The sequence below is a fragment of the Notamacropus eugenii genome, chromosome 1 (genome assembly GCF_028372415.1).
Source record: "Notamacropus eugenii isolate mMacEug1 chromosome 1, mMacEug1.pri_v2, whole genome shotgun sequence".
Classification (NCBI taxonomy): Eukaryota; Metazoa; Chordata; class Mammalia; order Diprotodontia; family Macropodidae; genus Notamacropus; species Notamacropus eugenii.
This window is the reverse complement of record NC_092872.1, coordinates 91,167,778-91,189,717: the sequence shown is the minus strand read 5'-3', so window position 1 is coordinate 91,189,717 and position 21,940 is coordinate 91,167,778. Positions and strand designations below refer to the sequence as shown.

The window sequence follows — 21,940 nt, the reverse complement described above, 5'->3', positions numbered from 1 at the left end:
TTCCCTTTCAGGATAGGCCCCTGGGGCAAACTTTTGGGACAACATAGACAAGAGCCACACAGCATGAACAGGCAGGACCAGGTGGAAATCTACATTGTTGAAGGGAATTTCCAAATCACTGAAATCACAGGTCCATCTAAACAGATGAAAATTGCCAAGCGGAAGATGTCACATTACATTCCTGCTTCCTGTACATCTTCTCTCCTTCTGATGGAGAAGATCCAAGTATTTAATACCTACAGATTCCCCCAAGGATACATACATACACACACACATTCATACACACATGCAAACATGCATATATTTTTGTGTGTATATACATATGGATATATTCACATATATGTATACATATATTAAAACATGAAAACATGAAAAATACATAATATATTTATTCTTGGGGAATTTACATATGTATATTGTATATATATGTATATATAGATATGTAAATGGAGGTAAACTTGTCCAAACCTCTCACTACATGTCAAAGGAGGGGGCCTTAACGGGACTAATGGGGAGTCCCACTGAAGGAGAGGGGTGAGTTATTTACAATCTATAGCTCATGGAAGAAGTAGAAGTAGGAGAGAAAATAGCATTTATTAAGCTCTATCTGTATATACATGTATATGTGTATTTATGTACATATATATGTATAGGTATATGTTTGCGTGTGTATATGTGTGTATCTGTTTCCGTATCTATACATATTTCCTGAAGTAGATAAAATAGATGACGAGAATGGGCTATTCACATAACCTATTGGGCTCTCCTCAGCCTTTGCCTCTTGGACCCTAGCTCCTACTTCAATAGCCTATAACAAGCCCAACTCATGCTGTCTCTACGTCAGCCAGTCCTGCTTTTGTGTTTCCCACAGTCCAAACTGGCCGAGGTTGGGTCTCATCTACAAGCCAGACTCGTGGAGAAGTTCCAGGTGTTTGACACCTACCTTCAGGAGTTCCGGGATCTGGTGCGTTGGCCTAGCCAATCCTGGTATCTTCTATTGCTGGATGGTTCTAGGGGCTGAACTCACTCTCTGAGGAAGAATCCTAGCTTGTTAACAGGGCATCAAAGTTTCAACCATGCTTTCTCTTTCATTCAGCTTGATTTTTTGCATTCATTCTGCCTTCTGTTGAAGGTGAGATTGTCTCAGAGAGCATGAAACTATTAGACCTGTTCCCCTGCCTAGCTATGGAAACAGTGGAAGAACTGGATGGTTGACGGACATGGATTTAGGTGAAATGCAGGCTAAGGGAGGAGAAATATTAGAGGCTAGAGGAAAATGAGAGTGAGATATAAGGGATCAGAAGACTGTGGGGTGATGGAAAGACATGAGTTGGGGGTGGGGTTGCTCTATTCTGCAAGCTGCCACCTTATTTCTGGAGTCTAGGGCAGAGTTCTCTGAATCAGGGAGTGGCCCTGTAGATGGAAAATCCCTTATTCCACCCTAACATCACTCTTTGTGAGATAAAGGGAAACTTCTCCAAATATAAAGTTATACCAGATAAAAGCTCTGGTGCCCTGGGAATGAAGTCAAAACTTCCCAGAAACTCCAGGCCTGAATTCTCAGGAGGGGACAGGGGCTACAGGAGATTCTCCAGCCTTCAGAGCTGCTGACAGTTAGTAGGGGGTTTCCTCTCTGGGCTGGCAGGTGCCACAGATTGATTTCCTGGACAGTGCAGCTCACTGGGGCCTGCAGATGTCCCAGGCTGCTGTGAGAGCACTCCAGGCAGGAGGCAGAACAGCAGCTGGACTGTGGAGGCAAAGCTCAGCCAGGCAGATGCTGAAACATCACCTCCCCCTGCACCTGGAGAGGCTCCAAACCATTATGGAACAGACGCAAAATGAGCTGCAAAGTAAGTGACTATTCCCCAGCTCCTCCTCTGAGTCTCATTTTGCTCCCCTATTTGTCCCCCGATATTCCTCACAGAATCTCCTAGGAACCAAGCAGAGAAGAAAAAAGAGAGGGAGGGAATAAACAATTGCCTTTATAGTGACTTCCTGGGTTACTCTAGAGTCTGGGTATTCAGGCCAGTGCTTGTTTGTTACCTGAGGTGTTGAGACCCCTGCTTCAAGTTATTTGAGAGGCCTTACTCTCAAAATCTGAATCCAAACTTCATAGAACAAATCCCCTTAAGAAAAGGATTTGTTCAGTAAAACTTGGACGTAGTCAAAAGACCACAGTCAAGGACCAAGGAGGCCACATATGGCCTCAAGGCTGCAGGTTCCCCACCCCTGCTTGAGTAGGACTGGGCTTGGAAAGGTTTGTCCTCTTTGGTTTGCTGTCCTGCACCCAGGGGAGGTCCTAGAGGTCTCCAGCTGGAGGGCTAGAGATGGCTAACTCTTGCAGAGCCATTAGCTACGCTGAAGGATGCCTACTACGAAGTCACACTCAAACCCCTGGATGAGGTATGGCAGGAAAGGACTGAGGAGACTATGAGGAGAATGCAGGCCTTTGTGCCCTCAGGGATGAAGGACACCTGGCTCATGAGGCCAATCCTGCTGTCTCTACAAGCTGTCAAGGGTGCCCTAGATCTGGTGAGTCCCAGACATAATATATCTCATCCCACCCCTTTTCCCCCTCCTTCAGGGATGGAGAGTGGGTTGTGACTCAGGAACCCTGTTAGGTTGATAGCCAATCACCCTGGGAGTGAGGGGGCAACCACAAGAACCATATTTGGAGAGAGTGGGAAGCTGGCTTTTTACGTGGCTGTTTTGACCTCTTCTTCCCCAGGCTGCCCATCAGATACTGAAGTGGGCAGAAGCCAAATTCTCCAGTGCAGTAAGAAGAATAAGGAAACCCTTGTCCAGTATTTACAGCTTCTCCGCAAGGTAAGGGTGAAAGAGGCATTTTGTTGTGGTGGTTGTTCTGGACCAGGAACTCCTGGAGAGGAAATTTCCTCTGCCCTGAAGATCAATATTCACTCATCTACTTAATAGTTATAGACCACAGCCTAGGATTTGACCAAGGTCACAGAGCCTGTATGTGTCAGAGGTGGGATCTGAGCCCAGGTCTTCCTTGGGAACAGTTTTCTATCCTTTACAGTATCCCCCTTGCTGCCTCTCTCATCTGTTATTTAATTTTAAACCCCACAGTGCTCTTGTCTGCTAGGCAGAGTAAGCATGGCTTTTCCCGTTTGACCTAAGAAGCCAAAAGCTGAAGAGATCTCCCCCCTCCCCAATTCACCCTCCACACCACTACCCAGATAATCTTCTTAATGTATCACTTACTCTCAAATAAAGGATGAATTCTTGATCTAGGCATTCAAGGCTTTCCCCAATCTGCCTCCAACTTTTATTCATATTACTCCCTTTCCCATAGCCAGCGTTCCAGCCAATTTGTGCCCCTTCTCTATTCCCTGTTCCTGTCCTGACCTCTCTGTCTCCAGGATGTTGCCCATACAGGGAATAAATTTCCTGCCTTTTTTCTTCATCACTGAAAACCCACATTTCAAGGCTTAAGTCATCCACCTTATCCATAGAGCCTTTACCCTAACCACTCAGGTGAAAGTGATCTTTACCAGAATGAAAAAGAAGCTGAACTCTTTATAGTGGTAATGAGCCATCCAGGACCTGAAGTAGAGATAAACATGCCACTCTCTCCTTTTTCTCTGCAGAAATGGGAGCTGTGAGTGTGGAACTGTACATAGACAGTCAGACTCAACTGATGTGTTGGTTAGTTTTGCTAAATGGTTTTTTCCTCCTGTCTTTTTTACTCTTTGTTGCAAGGGAAGATTATCTGAGTAGGGAAAAGTCAACAAATAAATACAAGAAGCGTTTACTGAACACAGGAGCTATGCTCAACACTGGGGATACAAGGACAGGCAAAACAACAACAAAAAACCCTTCCTACCCTCAGGGAGGTCACCCTCTACTGGAAGAGACAATGTGTGAACAGCTACGTACAAACAAGATGTACAAAGAATAGCTTGGAAATAATCAACTGAGGAAAGGCATTAATATTAACGGAAATCAGGAAAAGACTCTTCTAGATGGTAGAATTTTTGATGAGTCTTGAAGGAAGCCAGGAGGCAGAGATGATAAGGAAGAGAATTCTAGTATGGGGAACAAACAGTGAAAATGCCCAGATTAGGGGGACATGTCTGGTGTGTCAATGAACAGCAAGTGCAGTGTCATTGGATCATAAAATAGGTGGAAAATGTGTAAGGAGTAAAAATATAGGTAAGGTGTAAAAAGATTGGAAAGTTTGGGAGGGGCCTACTTATGAAAGGCTTTAAAGACAAAGAGGATTTTATATTTGATCCTGGTGGTAATAGGGAGCCAGTAGTGTTTGATTATGGAGGTGGCATGGTCAGACATGGACTTTAGGAAGATCACTTTGACAACTGAATGGAGGATGGTCCAGAATGGGGAGAGACTTGAGACAGGGAGAGGAGCCAAAAGGCTTTTGCCATAGTCCATGTATGGGGTGATGAGGGCCTACATTAAGATGGTGGTAATACTGGAAGAGAGAAAGGGATAGATAGGAGAGATATGACAGAAATAAATTCAATAGGCTTTGACAAGAGTTTGGGTATGGGAGAGGGGAAAGAAAGAAGAAGGAGTTGAGGATGACACCTAGGTTGAAAGCCTGGGAAAATGGTGGTACCCTCAACAATAATAAGAAGAAAGGAAGGGGGAAGGAAAGGAAGGGGAAAGTTTGAAAGGAAAGATAATGAATTTAATGTTGAACAGGTTGCGTTTAACATGTCCATGAGATATCTAGCCAGGGATGTTCAACAGGCAGTTGGAGATGCAAGATGGAGGTCAATGGAAAAACAAGGGTTGGATAAGTGGATCCAAGAATCACCATCATGGAGGTGATTATTGAATCTATGGAAGCTGATGAGATCACCAAATAAAATAATATAGAAGAGAAGAGGACACAGGACCTAGCTTTGGCAGACATCCATGGTTAGTAGGCCCAACCTCAATGAAGATCCAGTAAAGAAAACTGGAGTCAGACAGGTAGAAAGAGAATCAAGATAGATTAGTGTCACCAAAACCTAAAGAAAAGAGCGTATCAGGGAGAAGAGAGTGACTGAGAGTGTCAAAAGCATCAGAGAGATCAAGAAGGATGAGGATTGAGAAAAGGCCATTCATGAATTCATGAGATATGGCCATTAAGAGATCATTGATAGTTACAGAGACAGCAGACTGGAAAAGAGATCTATTTGGAAATAAAGGTGATACAAAGGCGAAATAAAAATTGTTTTAAAAGCAAGTAATATTTCTCTCTCCATGTTTCTTGGAACACTTTGGGCCAACTGTTTATACTACTTACTGTTATTCAGTTATGTCCAACTCTTCGTGACCTGTGGATCATATCACACCAGTGCTGTCCATGGGTTTTTCTCCGTAAAGATACTGGAGTGGATTGCCATTTTTTTCTCTAGTGGATTAAGGCAAACAGAGGTTAAATGACTTGCCCAGGGGCAATCAATCAATCAAAGAGTATTTTGTTAGGCCCTGGGGATATAAATCCAATAAAGGAAACAATTTCTGCTCTGACAGTTTCAATTTTACCATGATGATATCATAGCATATTGCCTTTCCCCCATTAACATCACAATATCCTTCTGATCTACACAAGATCTGTCTCATCTGAATGTATGGTCAGCGCCTTTCCCAGTGTGTCACATATTAGAGTTGTTTAATAAATGTGTACTGAATTTTGTTGTTGAATTACTTATGAGTGGCCTGGATTACTCTTGTTGATGATAGTGACAATAGGTAGCATTTACAGTACTTTAAGATTTATGGAGTGTTTTATATATGACATCTCATTTAATTCTCACAAGAACCCTGTGATGTGGGTACTATTATTAATTTCCATTTCATAGATGAGGAAACTGAGTCTGGGAGAGGTTTAGTGACTTATTCTGCATTACACAGCTAGTAAGTATCTGAGGCTAAATCCTCAGTCAGGGAAAACCTCTCTCTTCCATCTTCAAGTTCGACTTCTTTCCTCTGTATCTATCACGGGTTCCCCAGATCCACAGCATTTGGACTGAAATGCTTAGGCAGACATAGATCCTGAGACTTTGGCTGGGCTGAACTGAGAAGGGAAGGTGGATAATAGAAGCTGAGCTCTTTACATCCACCTGGGAACTGAATGGTCTCCTGACCAAGATTCAAGCCAGTTAGAAAGAAAAGGTTGGCAAGGAGAAGCCACTCTGTGAGCCCCAGATAGCAGACCTTCCTCTAAAAAGCATCCTTTGCTGCAAAGGAAAATGCCTGTCCTCCGATGCTGGTGCCAAACCCCAAATTAGTTCTCTCCTGGTTTTTTTTTTCTTTCCCCCTCCTGTTTATTGACCAACTAATTGACCTGACCAAGGTTTCCATTGTTCCCACGATAATGTATGGGGTCATCGATACCTTCTGGGGAAAATATGCCAAAAGAATATAAACTTCTTGAGGGCAGGGACTATTTTGGTTTTTGTCTTTGTAGCCCCAATATAGAATTTCTGGTACCTAGTAGGCACTCAGTAAATGCTGGTGGAATTGAATTAAATGGGTAGCTACTGGTGATCTTTTTCCTTTTCCTTTCCCTGCCTCCTTTTTCTCCTCATCCATTCTACAACTATTGTTTCCCTATTAGAATGTGGGCTCCTAGAGAACTGGGACTTTCTATTTACTACCTCAGAATTTAATGTAATATTTGGCACACCATTATTTCTTAATAATGCTTTTTCAGTTATTCAAGCTTTTCATTCATTTTTTTTCGGAATGAAAAGACAAAGAACTAAGAAAAAGAATATGTGTGGGTTGTGATCCTTCACGATGCCCATGGCACATAGTAGGTAGTGCTTAGTAGTCACGTTGATTGTAATTGAACTGAAGGGAAGGGTGAGGGACCTGGAAGGAGATAGGGAAAATCCCTCCCCATTGAGGGAATAAGGGGAAGGGGAAGGAATAGGCCTATATACCACCTACAATGTGCCAGAAACTGTGCTAAGAGCTTTCCAAATATTATCTCATTTGATCCTCATAACAACTCCACAAGGTAGGTCCTGTTTATATTCCCATTTTACAGTTGAGGAAACTGATAACAACCCTGAAGAAATAGAGGCAAACTGAAGTTGAGTGACTCGCCTAGGGTTACACAGCCATTAAGTGTCTCAAGCTGGAATAGAACTCAGGGCCTCCTGATTCCACATGCAGTGTGCCTCTGTCCACTGAGCCACTTAACTGCTTCTCTCCCATCACTAGAAATCTTCAAGCCAAAACTGGAGGTTTACTTGGTGGGGATTTTATAGAGGAAATTCCTGTTCAGGTATAGGTTAGATCAAATGGCCTCTAAGGTGCCTTCCAAGTTTTAAGGTTCTACAAACTTCTGATTCTAAAGGTGGCCAGGCAGGTCTTGATTTGCACTCAAGGGATCTCTGTGTGTCCCCTCTAGGACTTGCTCTGTGGTGGTAAGGCTTCCAGTGCTGCCAGAAGGGGATCAGCCAATGGACTTGGCCAAGGTGACCAACTATCTCATTGAGGAGAAGTTGCTACAGCCCCTTCGCGAATTATACAGCATCAACCTCCTAGCAGAGTACTATCGGATCAAGCATCGGCTGCTGGAGAACCCCTTTGAACGTAAGACCCTCCCCATCTTCCGCCTTCCTTGGAACTCAAAGACTTTGGGGGGTGGGCTTTCCCTATCCCATTCTACCCCATTTATCCCAGCTGTTTAAGAAAAAAATGAGCAGTGATCTATCAAGAGGGGGAAGGAAGGTAAGTAATATATCTGGTGACATAATAGCAAAGAAGGAAACTTAAAGACTCATAGACCTTTAGAAAGGGAATTTAGAGTCCAGTCTCCTCATTTGATAGAGAAGAAAACTACCTCCGCCTCATTTTATAGAGGAGGAAACCTAAGGCTCAGAGAGATGAAATTTGCCCTCGAGGAGAACTTGGGCCTCCTGAGTCCCAAGCCCTAAAGTTCATAAGACCAGGAATTTAGAGCCTTAAAGATCACTGAATCCAACCTCTTTATTTTATCATAGTCCTAAGGTGAGAAGGGTGAGGCACAGAAAGTTCATATAACTTCTCCATAGTACACATGTGAGGCAAAATTTGAACTCAGGTCTTCCCAATGCCATCCATACTGACTCTCTAGTTTTGAGAGACTTGCCCTGGTTGGGAAAGACCTCCGTATAATTTGGGGTTGGATAGGTACATTTTTGAAAAATCAGTTTCTAGATAAATGAAATGGAAGTCATAAATGGGACCAGCTGTTTTTTGAGTGCTCAGATGGGCTAACCACTAAAATATGGTTCATAACCATTGCCATTTCACGGACCCCTTTAGCAGTCCTGTGAAATCTATGAACCCCTTCTCAGAATAATGTTTTTAAATGCCTAAAATAAAATCCATAAGATTATAAAAGAGACCAATTATGTTGAAATATAGTTCTCAAAATATTTTTTAAAATAATAAGCTCACAGACCTCAAGTTAAGAATCCTTGCTTTAAAATCCTGACAGAAAGGGTTCTTGCACAGGCCCAAGGGCTGGGGTTGAGGGGTGAAAAGGGGGAGAAAGCAGAGTCCTCAGCAGTGGGAGGCAGCAGAGAACAGAAGCCAGACCTCCTCCCAAGTCTTGGAGTGCCCAAAAGCCTAAAGCACCACTCTGATTCCAAAGAAGTTGAAGGGTGGGAGGTGGGGCTCATATAATAGACAGAACCAAGAGGAGGGTTTTTTTTAAAAGCAGGAAGTCGGAAAGGCAAAATGAATGGTAATTAAATCCAGACTCAACCCCCCACTCCCAAGGCCCAGGGGGCTGCAGATTGAGAAGTAAGAGCTGAGCCAGACCCCTTCCTGGGAAAGGACCAATGAGATTTAGAAAATGGTGCCTCCAGGGAGACTTGGTTTGAGAGAGGAGTTGGGATTTTTATTTTCCTGCATGAGAATGAATGGTTTCTGTCTCCACTTCAACCACTATAACCACATTATGTGGGAATCCCGGCTGATTCAGAAATGAGAATGGACACCATCCACCACAGGCAGCCTCTGGATAGGTAACCCATCTGTGACTGACCAGTCAAAAAGTTGAGGTGGCATGTGTTCACTGAGTGCCTACTGTGTGCCCAGTATTAGATTCACTCTATGTTCTTTTCCTTTCTTTTTGAAGAAGTAAGAGGGTAGGAGCGTAAGATTTAGAGCTAGAAAGGATATCAGAGGTAATGTAGTCCAAGCCTCTCATCATACAGATGAGGAAACTGAGGCCCAGGAAAATTAAGTGACTTTATAAAACTGTACCACCCATTGCAGTGAGAGCTACAGGACAAAAGAGTAGCTCACATTTCCATGGTACTTACCCACTAGGAACCACTTACTGCTCATAACATGAAGGTGGTCTAGGTATAATTATCTCTGGTGTATAGATATGGAAAACTGAGGCATGCAGAGCTCAACTGACCTGCTCCAAGTCACACAGCTAATAAATAGTAGGATCATAGACTGGAAGGGACATTAGAGGTCATTGAGTCTACCTCCCTCATTTTACAGGACAGGAAACTGAGACTCAAAGAGGTTAAAGCAGGAGATTGAAAGAGGCAAGGTATTGAACTTGAAGTCAGGTTGACCTGGGTTGTCATCCAACCTCAGACACTAGATGTATTAGGACATCTATGGTCCCTTTTAGCTCTAAATGTATCATTTGTAAGGGTCTTGCCCAAGATCACACACATTATAAATCACAGAGGTGAAATTTAAATACAAGACTTCTGATAGTACCTATCCATGCCATCTCTCTTACTGCCCTGCCCTGGAAGAGCTTGGTCTAATTGGGGAAATAAGAAATGATTAGTGAACAAGATAAGACAGTTCATAGTCCTAAGGCTGACTTCCAGGTTCCTTCTATTCCCGGCAGCCTCAGGTCAGCCTGCTAATAGAGTGGGAAAAGAAAAAGATCCCCAGCGAAAGTAACCTGAATTACATCTTCTCCCAAAATCATCTCATCCTTTCATTCATCCCCACAAAACCTCCAGAGCTGCTGAAGTGGGACTTGATAGATAGGGTAGACAGTTTCCCCTCCTTGCCTTGCCCTCTCCCCTCTGGTCAAGAAGGACTGAAATGACCCAAAGCCTGAAAGGCAGTGGGGAGAAGAAGAGAAGTCAGCTCCAGAATCAACACTTGGGAACATCCTTGAAATGCAGTCAAATCACCTTCAAGTTCTAAGTGTTCCTGGGTTTTCTATTTTGGGGATCCAGGACTTGACTCAAAGGTGCAAGATGGGATGAGGGACCTAGCAAAGGGGCCCCACAAGATGCAGCATAGCATCCTTGCAGTCTGAGACCTATAAACCAAAGGACCATGGTGAATTGACTATGAAATGGGGATAATACCTGCACTATCCACCAAACAACACCTGATGCTTTGTCAGATGTAAGGTGCCAAATCAGTGTGAGGTTTCAGCTGCTTTTCAGCTGCTTCTCTATAAAAGTAAAGGTTTGGTGAGAAGTTCTGAGCTTTAAGTTCTTTGCAGTTCTCTGAACTGCTGTGTGAGACTGTGGACTCAGGGGGAAAACCCTGCAGGTTTCCTTAAATACTTGGTTGGTAGCCAGGCGAACTTATCACCAGGGCAACCCCTCATCCCAGGAGCAACTCCTTCTCCTAGTCACACCCCAGGCTCTAAAAGTTCAAGTGTTAACAGCTAACCATGGCCAGAACATAAAGCTGTCTCTGTGACTTTTCTCCACCAGACCATGCCGTGATGATTGGGGACAGGCACGTGGTGACATTCGATGGACAGACCTATGACCTTACCTCCAAATGCAGCCTGTTGCTTGCCAAAGACTTTGTTCATAACTCCTTCATGTTTTTACTAAACCAGCCGAACATGGGACCTAGATCCCTGTACGTGGAGTTGAATCACACAGCTTTCATCATCTATCCAGGGCCGAAGGTAAGAGAGAATGGGGGAGAAGAAAGTGACAATGGGCAAATTGGTGTGTTAGACCTGAGTGCAATATGTGTATGTGGTGTGTGCATGCACACACACACACACACACAGAGTTTGTGTGTATATAAAATTGTTTAGTCATTTTTCAGTTGTGTCCAACTCTTCAGGACTCCACTTGGGATTTTCTTGGCAAAGGTACTGGAGTGGTTTGCCATTTCCTTCTCCAGCTCATCTTACAGATGAGGAAACTGAGGCAAACAGGGCTAAGTGACTTACCCAGGGTCACATAGCTAGTAAGTGTCTTAGGACAGATTTGAACTCAGGAAGGTGAGTCTTCTTGACTCCAGGTCTGACATTCTATCCATTGCACCCCCCTAGCTGCCTATATAGGATTACCTTTTTTTAATCCAGGGATCCTATCTGCAAATTTCTCCAATGGTAACTATGTCCTGTCCCCACTTCTCAAGGAATCATCAATCTAGAACTGAAACAGACTTATGTCAAGCCATCAGGTACTTATTAAGCATCAAGGTATGGGGTTAAGTACTTAGGCATGAAAACAAAGGCAAAACACTCTGTCCCATCAAGAAGTCCACCTTCTAATGAGAGAGACAACATACAAGCAACTATGTATGAACAAACTTCAGAGAGCTGAAAGGGATCTCAGAAGCCATCCAGTCCCCCTTAATTGATAAGGAAACTGGATCCAGAGAAGTGATCGACGGACTGATTGATGTGACTTGTTCAAGGGCATAAGAGGCAATAAGTGGCAGAACTAAGTTCCAGAACTGAAAATTTAGTGTTCTTTCTTTTGCAACATGCTCTGTGGCTCCAAGCTGTAGGGCAAGATTTAGACCCAATGTGATGATTGATTTATTAATGGGGGAGGAATATGTTTATGACTCCTATTGAAAGACTCAACTATACCTCTAACTCTTCATTACTTTAAGTAGAATGGGGACCAAATGCCATGTGGACCAAAGGAGGCTGTTTCATAATAATAGAATGACTATTCCTCCCAATTCTTTGGCCATGTGGACCTAAGGAGGATTTTTAGTAATAATGGAATAGCTATTACTGCCTAAGTCCCCTTGCCTACCACTTAAAATAGCCACCACCTGATAGTGTCCCTTTCTTAGTGAGAGAAGGTATAATAACCTTCCTCTGCCCAGACTACATCCCCACCATCCACCCCATAACACTCGAGAATTACAGGGGTCAGAATCTTTAGAATATCACTCTTGAAAGGCTGTTCATTAATTCCTCAAGTAAAATGGTGACACAGTATCTAGTCTCACAATGACGATAACGGAAGAAGCAGAGCTTGAATGCTGCCACCCCAGAGGAAGTTGCATGAGGAAAAAACCATCCACGGAAGCCTTTTCTTTTTCTTCTTCCCTGGCACAGGGAAAAGGACATGGGATATGGCGTCAGTGGACCTGGGTTCGAATCCCAACTCTGCCCCTTACTACTGCCTGTGAGATCCTCTGGTCTTCAAAATAAGGGGGGTTGGGCTCTGAGCACTTTTCTTGCAGTGAATCTATGATCCTATGACCTTTGGGTCCCCTTGTTTAGGATTCCCTTTAACAGAGGGGTCTCAACTTTTGGGGGGTCATAGATTCCTTTGGCAGTCTGGTGAAGCCTATGGGCCTCTTCTTGGAATGTTTTTAATGCATATGGTAAAATACATAGAATTACAAAAGAAAGCAATTATATTAAAATACAGCTATCAAAATATTTTTTTTAAATAAGTCGTAGTTAAGAACCCTTGCTTCCATGGATGCTAACCTAACTCTCTGGACTAGTTACCTCTGTGAACTGCTTTTCAACCTCAGAACAACATTCTGGCAATATTTTTGGATGGTGGTTTAGACCCCACCCCCTACCCTGTTTCCCTGGATGAGCTCTTGCTGGGGATGGATGGGAGGAGGAATCTCACAGTTTTGTCTCCTATTACAACTCCAAACAAATCCCCCCTCCTACTCCATCTCTGTGTGAGTCTGTGCATCTTAAAAGGCCTCCAGCCAGTGGCTTATGAGCTGTAAGATTTGGACCAGCCATCCCTCCCACCCCCAAGCTGGTTTATATTCTGGGAACTTTTGCAATCTTGCTAGGAACCAGTGATTAGCTCCAGAAGCAGGTAGAGTCAGTTGCCCTGCCTGCCTGCAACTCAATGAGCCCCCCAGATTCCTTCACCAGGTGGGCAGAGGACCTCCCAGAGTTTCTGGCTTAATGAAAACTGTTTATAGCCCTCTATACTTAGGGCCTCTCTTCAGTCTGGGCCAAGGACCCATCAGGAAAGCAAAAAAGTTTGTTGTAACCCTTGCTGGCCCCTCTAGGTAATGGTAACACTAGACCTGTCTGCATCCCAGAACTATAATATCTTAGGATCACAGATTCCAAGCTGGAAAGGACTGAGGAGACCGTATAATTTTGCCCTTTTTGGGTTGGGTTTTTTTTTTTTTTGCCCTACATTCCCACACTTAATACAATGCTTACTATATGGTTAGTACCTAAATACTTGTTGACTTTAATCTCCTTGTTTTATAGACAAGAACAACGAGGCCCAAGGAAATTAAATGACTTATTCTAAGTCCACAGCTAGTAAGCATTAGGGGCAAGATTTGAAACCAGACCCTTTGCTTCTACAAGCAAGGATTCTTAACCTTTATTGGAGTCAATGACCCCTTTGCTAGCCTGGTGAAGCCCATAGACCCCTCCCAGAATGATTAATCTGTACACACTTGAAGCACCTACTATGTGCCAGTCATAGTGATGGTATTTTTAAATGCATAAGCTAGCATACTCTGGCTTAATATAGCATGCATATTAAATTAGCACACATAGGAGCAGTTAGATGGTGCAGTGGATAGAGTACCAGGCCTGGAGTCAGGAAAACTCATCTTTCTGAGTTCAAATCTGGCCTCAGATACTTACTAGTTGTGTGATCCTGGGTAAGTCACTTATCCCCATTTGTCTCAGTTTCCTTATCTGTAAAATGAGCTGAAGAAGGAAATGGCAAATGCCAAGAAAAGTCTGTTAAGAGTCGGACACATCCTAGTGACCAACAAGGGAATTTTGATATAAGAATGCAGTTTATGCACCCACCCAAAATGCTCCCTTTTTACATGAATTATGGCCTCTGTCCCTAATTTTCTCCTGCACTCACCCCACATACTGTAAGACCCTTCCTATGGTTGATGGCTGCTTGGATTAGTTAGAGGACACCCAGGCTGGGTTCCAGGGTATCCTACGGGCAATCTTGCACATTCTATTTCAGTTGTCTCTAGGCCCTCCCGTCACATATTCCCCTTCACCTCTAAGGCCTTGGGCATAGGGTATCAGATCTATATGTCTCCCCAAAAAACCATGTACTGATAGATATTGGAAAAATTGGTTCATGATAGGAAACTATCCCATCATTCAGGTGTTAGAAGGACAAGAAACCAAAACAAAAAACCTCATGGCTATGACATAAGGTTAATATCTTCACTGTGCATCAACACTGTGTTCTACTAGCTTTTTGACCAGGCCACCTTAACCTGCAAACGATATATAATTAATCTTGGTCTACTCCTTGCTAATCATGAGCAGACAGGAAAAAGATTCTAGATTCAAGGAGGCAGTGGGGCTACCTTTAATCTGTTGTGAGCCCAAAGAGACATTGGAACCAAGGTGTACCAAGCATGCATGAGAATTAAACAGTTGAATGTAGTGGATAGGACAACAGCCTTTGAATCAGTAAGACCTATGCTCAAATCCCTCCTTAAACCCTAACTATGTGACCACAGGCAAGTCATTCAACTTTTTAGTGCCTCAGTTTCCTCACTGGTAAAATGAAGTTGAAATCTTAAGGTTCCTTCCAGTTCTGACTCTATGATCCTATGACCCTAGGGTAGAGACTCTCCATCAAAGTAGTCCCACCAAGCTACAACCTCAAGTTCCACAGAGGTGTTGGGGCATAGGGAGTAGAGCCTGGGGTGTGGTTTCTGGTCATATGGTGTTGCTGGAACAGTACAGAGCAGAGAGACCAGGCTGTTGAGTGAAGTGTGAGACACTACTCATTATTCCAAACTCCCTTGTAAAGACTTTCCAATCCTTTTAAAGAAGCCTGTTCTGTTGGACTGAGTGACCTGTGTGAAAGTAAATTTTGTTTATACATTTGGATGATGGCTTTGAATACACCCCTTCCCCTTCTGGCATATTTCCTCCCTTAGAACCTGTTAATTTGCCTCTCATCACACCTATTGGGCCCCATTCCCAGAGAGGGCAAAGATCCAACATAATCCAAAACAGCAGATAATCCAAAAGTAATTTATAGAGTATTTGACTTTGGGATGTTGCCAATTTGCCTTCATAACAAGTATTTATTGTCTACTCTTTGGCTGAAGCCAACATTAAAATGAGTTTACATTCTCTGGCACGCATCAGCTGTTATGGGGGGGAGAGAGGGGGAAGAGGGGAGAACAGTCCAAGGCTATATTGGACAGTAAGGGTGGAAGCCAATTGGGAGAGAAAAAAATTACAACAGTTAATCAGGTATGGATAACTGAGAATGGACTGGATCATAGTACAGTGAAAAAAATCATGAATACCGAAGACTGAGGACCTAGATTCTAATTCCGTCCCTGCTACCTAATACCTATGTAACTTTCCTGGGTCTCATTTTCCTCATCTAGGAGAGAGTTAGAGTAAATGGCCTCTGAGGTATCTTCTAGCTCTAAATCTATAATCAATCAATAAACAAGCATTTATTAAGTGCTTACTGTGTTCTGGGTATTCTGCTAAGCCCTGGAGATTTTTCTTGTTTAGTCGTTTCAGTCACGTCTGACTCTTGGTGATCCTCCTTGGGGCTTTATTGAAAAAGAAACTGGAGAGGTATGCCATTTCTTTTTCCAGATTATTTTACTGCTGGGAAAACTGAGGCAAACAGGGTTAAGTGAATTGCCCAGGGTCACACAACTAGCAAATGTTTGAGGCTGGATTTGAACTTGGGTCCTATTGACTCCAGTACTGCTCTATCCACTGATTCACTCAGCAGAATCTAGCTAACTGCCCTACCCTGGGGATATTAATGAAAAAACAAAACAAAACTCTTGCCTTCAAGAGTGAACATGTTTATAAATAGGTACATACAAAATAGAGAGTAGATAGGCATTAACCTTAGCAGTTGAGAGCACTAGAAAAGACCTCCTACAGAAAGCCTCTCCCATCCAAATCTTTTTAAAGAGCACCCACCCTCACTACCTAGAGCTCAAGGCTGTGTGATGTGGGGGTGTAAACATGAAGGAATGTGACAGATGTAGGGGGGAGATTCTGGGACCAAGCATCATCCTTTACCTTTGACTTATTAGAAAGCATTCATCAGATGCTGGGATCACTTAGTATAAAATCTATTGTGGGAAAGCTAAGGCAAGAGCTGCCAGAGTGTGGGTAGGCAAAAGATGCTTTGTGGATGACTATTCATTATACATCTGTAACCACTAATGCAGAGCCATAATTAGAAATTCTTTCACCTGGGGAACAAAAGTCTGGGGGTGGGGTGGTCTAAAGCACAGAAGACTGTCAAAATGAGTCAAGAGGGCATAGTGGAGGACTGTTCATTGTGGGGACAATAGTTGCTGTGGGGAGCAAATATACTCCCTCCATGTCAGTGTCTTGGAACAAAGCCATGTTCATCCTACACTAGTTACAGCTCTGACCTAATATTAAATAACGAAAGCCTTAACTGGAGGCTGGATAATATGTTCTTCAGTGGTAATCATACAATTAAGGATATTTGCAAAGGTGTGATTACACCTCTGATTATCTGTTGTGTATTGATCCTTGAACATTAACCAGGTTAATGTTTGACTGCTCTTGAACATTTCCTGTAATATATTCGTATGAATCTCTTCGGACCTCATCTCAAAAGGCTCAAGCTGCTGAAAGCATAATTACCCACAACACTGCAGAATCCCAAACAATACCAGTAACCCATCTCTCTAGAGACATATCTATGCTGCTCCCTGGATAGCAGCTGTGGCTGCTAATTTTATTTTAAATTAACAAGTATTTATAGTATTTTCTTTCCCTTCTAAGATCCCCACCCCAATTTAAAAAAAAAAAATCTCATAATTTGCACAGTCAAGCAAAACAAATTCTCTCACTGTCCATGCACCCAAATGTATGTTTCATTCTGTATCTTGAATCCATCAGCTCCAAGGAGGAAACGAGAGTGTTCCGTTTCATCACTGGTCCTCTGGAATTATGATGATCGTTGCAACTGATCAAATATCTCAAGTCTTTAAAGTTGTCTTCAGAATGTCCTTATTATGTACTTTTTTCCACTGGCTCTGTTCACTTCATTGCATCTGTTCATACAAGTTTTCTCAGGTTTCTTTTATCATTTCGGCTCAGATCCGGAAAGAGTTTAGAAGTCACTTGTTTCAGTGGTGTCAAACACTTATAGTTCAATGCATATTGACTCAGAAAACCACAAAACAACATTATTTGCTTTATGTTGTATTTTTATTTATTTTCTTAAACATCACTCTTATCATTACTTACAGCGTAGTAGTATTCCATTACATAAATAGACCATAATTTGTTTTGTCATTCCTCAAATGATACCCCCTCTTAGTTTCTAGCTGCTTGCCACTCCAAGAAGAGGTACTCTAAGCATTTTATATCTCTCAGTCTTTCCCCTCATTCTTGAACTCTTTGAGGTACAATAGTGGTAGCACTGAGTTCAGAAGGTATGCATAGTTTGGTGAGTTTTGGGAAATCTTTCCAAATTGCTTCCCAGAAGGGCTGAACCAATTCACAGTTCCTCCGAAAGTGCATTAGTGTGTATGACTGCTATTCACAGGTTTATTTTCTGTTACTAGGGCTATCACTCTACCTCCCTTGGATGAAGGCTCCCTTCTCCATTTCATCCTCCGTTAGACATTCAAATTCTAGTCTTTTCTATATCCAAATCACAGGTCTACAAGATATATGACTCTTCCTTGATGGGAGAGAATTGTCTGGGCTTGGATCCACTGCATGCCAAGGTCAAGGCCAATGGGAGGAGAGAAGTTCATAAAATAGAATTATCCAATGAGAATGGTGCTATGGTGTCCTGCAACATTCATTCTGATCTCTGTAGTATGACCCTAGATGGCTGGAATCATGGTAAGTCTTCCCTGAAGCATCATTGGGGCCAAGATGTCTTTATCTCTAGCCTAGAGTTTTCAAGTCTTTATTACTATTAATGGGATTTTCGATATGTTAAATTGGGCCCTGGGACTCCTGAGGATATGACAAAGGTCTGGTTTCTGCCTTCCATGATTTTGTGACAAACACAGACATCACGACTATTATCACAAAATTATAATCATCTATTGAACTGTGGAAAGAATTCCACAGATAAAGGATTCACCTTTTGTGGGTTTATAATCTAAGATATAATCTAGAACTACAATCTAAACTGGTGACACAATAGACAGAGAATTGGTCCTGGAGTCAGGAAGATTCATCTTTCTGAGTTCAAATCTAGCCTCAGACACTTACCAGCTGTGTGACCCTGGGCAATTTGTCTCAATTTCCTGATTGTCTCAGTTTCTTCAACTATAAAATGAGCTGGAGAAGAAAATGGCAAAGTAATTCACTGTCTTTGCTACAAAAACCCCAAATGGAGTCTTGAAAAGTCAGACACAACTAAACAACAACCAATCTAAGACAGACAAAGTAAGGGAAATATTGATAATTGAACAGAATCATGTATCCTCAGAGTTGGAAGAGATCTTAAAAGTCATTGAGTTCAGTGGTATCAAATGCAGTGTATATTGACTTGGAAAACCACAAAATAATATCATCTGTGTTGTATTTTGATTTATTTTGTTAAATATTTCCCGATTCCACTTTATTCTGGCTCCCTGGCCACACTTGGGAGTTCTAGGAGCTGCAGGCTATGCGTGCGACACTTCTGATTTCCAGTTCAACTTCTCTGCTCATGCAGTAATCTCCACAACATCCCTAGCAGGCAGGCAGTGACCTAGTTACATCTTGTGCAGTTCCAGTGATGAGGCAGTCACTACATTTAATTCATCAACAAGCATTTAGTAATGATTTACTACACAGCTAGGCTGTGGTTGCTGCTTGTCCTTCATTCTCAAAGAGAACCATGACATCAGGAAGGTGATGCCATGACTTGCAAGGAAATGGGATTTAAGTGAGGCAAGGCTGTGCAAAGTCATCAGCCTCACTGTCTCCTCCAGAGCCATCTATGTCCCGTGGCGAGATAGAGATCGGGATGACTGGAGATGGCCTCCACTGCAGTGGGAGACCTTGGACTTTTTAAGCTAAGATCTTTCCTAGGTCTCAATTTGACTGAGGCAGTGACCATTTAGTGATTAAGGCTAGGTAAGAAATGAGGCAAAAAATGGCCTCTTCTAAGTTTAAAATATGTATGTGTGTATGTGTGTGTATACACATGTGCACTGGCATATAAAAACAAAACAAAGTAGTCCCGATCCTCAGGGTACTTACATTTCATGGGGGAAATGACAGTATGATATAATATAAATACAAAATGTATACAAACACATTAGAAATATCACTGTCAGCTGAGAGTAGGACAAATTGGAGAAGGGAGATCTATTGGAATAATGCAGGCAAGAGGTGATAAGGGCCTGAACTCTGGTAATGGCAGTGTGCATGAAAAGCCGAGAAGGGGTCACCATCTTATCGTTCTTTTGGACCTTGTCATTAACTCCAGTATTTATGTAAGTTTGGCCAGGGCATTTACATCTCAAAGGCCTCAGTTTCTCACTAGAACAATGAGGACGCTAGATGACATGATTCACAAGGCATCTCCCTGCTCTGCTGTATGATCTCATGGTCCTACAGCTAGATTTTATTATTCCCTCTTGACAACACCATCCATTGAGCCCTGGTTTCTACCTTCAGCAGCTGTGCAGATTAAGCCTAATCCTCCTCCATGACAGCCTTCAGATATCTGAAGACAGTGATCATGTCCCAAGTTGTCTCTTCTTTAAATCAAATACTCCCAGACACATTAAGCCCCTGAAAGAAAAGCAAGTCAAGCGTTTCTAATAGGTGAGTGCATCAGGAAAGGTTGCTGGGTGGAGGGAGGATGCATTTAAGTTGACTTAAGAATAGATATACACTGAGGTCTGGAAGAGGAAATGTTTTTCACCAGACTCCTTTCATTTTGGGGATTTTTCTTACTTAAGTTCCGCAATCTGGGTCTTCAATAAGTGCAGGGGTGCCGCTCATGGCCCTAAGGGGCCCCATAGGAGTTCACATTCTAGCTGGGGAAGATAACATACATGTACATCAAGAGAATTTAGAGGGAAGGCCCAAGCAATTGGAGGAATCAGAAAAGCCTTATATAAAGTGTGGCACTTGCACTGAACTTGAAGGAAACCAGAGAAGCTAAGGAAAAAGTATATTTCAGGAGTGGGGGTGAGGGGATGGTCTGTGCAAAGATACAGAATCGGGAGACTGAATTTCATATAAGAGAGAATAAGAAGGTCAGTATTAGGGGGGAGTGTGGTGTTTTTGGTGGGAAGTAAGTGTGCTAAAATTAAAAAGGCAGGTTCTCCTGAGGGATGCTTTCTGATTCATTCAAGCAACAAGCATTTATTAAGTGCTCATTAGATATGTGCCAGGCTGTGCTAAGTATAAGAGAAAGTATAATTAGTCCTGGACCTTAAGAAACTTACATTCCAACAGTGACTATCTATAGGTATATACAGGATACAGGCAAGGCAGATGAAAGAGATAAGCTGAGAAAAGAAGGTTTGGGTAGTTGGCAGAGAGGAAGGGACCAAGACAGATGACCCATAGAGGTTAGAACCCAAAGAGGTCAGAGCTGAGTCTTGAAGGAAACTGGACATTCTGGGAGGCAAAGGTGAAAAAGCATTCCAGGTAGGGGAGATAGCCAGTGCAAAGGCCCAGAGAGGAGAGATATTCCCTCAAGAAGTGTCTGTAGGTGAATGTGGACATTAGTATGTCACCCAGGTGTTGGGATTTACTCCAGGTGGGTGCTAGTAGGTCTGCTTGGACCCACTTTCAATATTCAGGTCCCTTCTCACCAAACACACCCCACCTCCTCAATTACCACATGGTCCAGACTCAAGTTAATTTGATTTTGTGACTACATAGTAGAATATGAAGAACATTGGGTTTGGAATTTAAAAAAAAAAAAAGATCTGGGTTTGAGTCCTTTGTATGATACTGGGCAATTCACTCAACCTTTCCAAACCTCAGTTTCCTTCTCTGTAAAATAGAAGTGAAGGATACCTGCCATAATATTGCACAGTGTTATCTTGGGGATCAAGTAAGATAAAGTATTACGTGAATGTCAACAGCTCCTACCCCCTCCATCTTATTGGAAGCCAGTGATCTGTCACTTCCCAGAGCTCAGGGAACCAGTCATGGGGACTTAGAGCCAGAAGGGGCTATAGAGGCCCCCTCATCTAATTCCATCATTTTACAAATGAAGAAACTGAAGTCAAAGTGGCATAAAGGAGAAAGTGCCAGACTCTGGAGTCAGGAAAACTGGAGTTCAAATCCTACTAGATCTCTGGGAAGATCATTTAATGCCTCCTCATCTATAAAGTAGGTATAATAACAACACCCTCCTTCATTGTGAGGAACAAATAAGAGAATATGTGTAAAGCGCTTCAGAAACTTGCAAGTGCTATATGAATGCTATTGGTGAGTCCTTCAGTCATGTCTGACTCTTTGAGATCCCATTTGGGTCTTGGCAAAGATATTGGAGTAGTTTGCCATTTCTTTCTCCAGGGGATTAACATAAAACAGAAGTTAAGTGGCCTGCCAAAGGTCATAAGAGACTGAGGCCAGATTTGAACTTGGGTCTTCATGACTCCAGACCCGGTGCTAATATCATTGCTCAAAGTCAGACAGCTAGTATCTGAGGCAGAATTTGACTTCAGTTCAAGGTTCCCTAGCTTTTTTTACCATTTTCATTTCAGCACTAAGATTATCTACTGTGGGACAAAAGACCCAAAAGTTATTCCTGCCCCCCACTTCCGCCTATCC

General features: G+C 42.7%; 1 protein-coding gene across 1 annotated transcript in view; it reads left to right on the top strand.

Moving 5' to 3' along the window:
- LOC140504695 (uncharacterized) overlaps positions 1-21,940 on the top strand; it is a 179,634-nt gene that overhangs the window by 142,681 nt on the left and 15,013 nt on the right. The window contains exons 64-70 of the mRNA XM_072610020.1: positions 872-964; positions 1,646-1,850; positions 2,345-2,532; positions 2,729-2,826; positions 7,397-7,581; positions 10,689-10,891; positions 17,854-18,043. Coding sequence (XP_072466121.1) covers positions 872-964; positions 1,646-1,850; positions 2,345-2,532; positions 2,729-2,826; positions 7,397-7,581; positions 10,689-10,891; positions 17,854-18,043 — 1,162 coding nt within the window. The remainder of the gene's footprint in view (positions 1-871; positions 965-1,645; positions 1,851-2,344; positions 2,533-2,728; positions 2,827-7,396; positions 7,582-10,688; positions 10,892-17,853; positions 18,044-21,940) is intronic.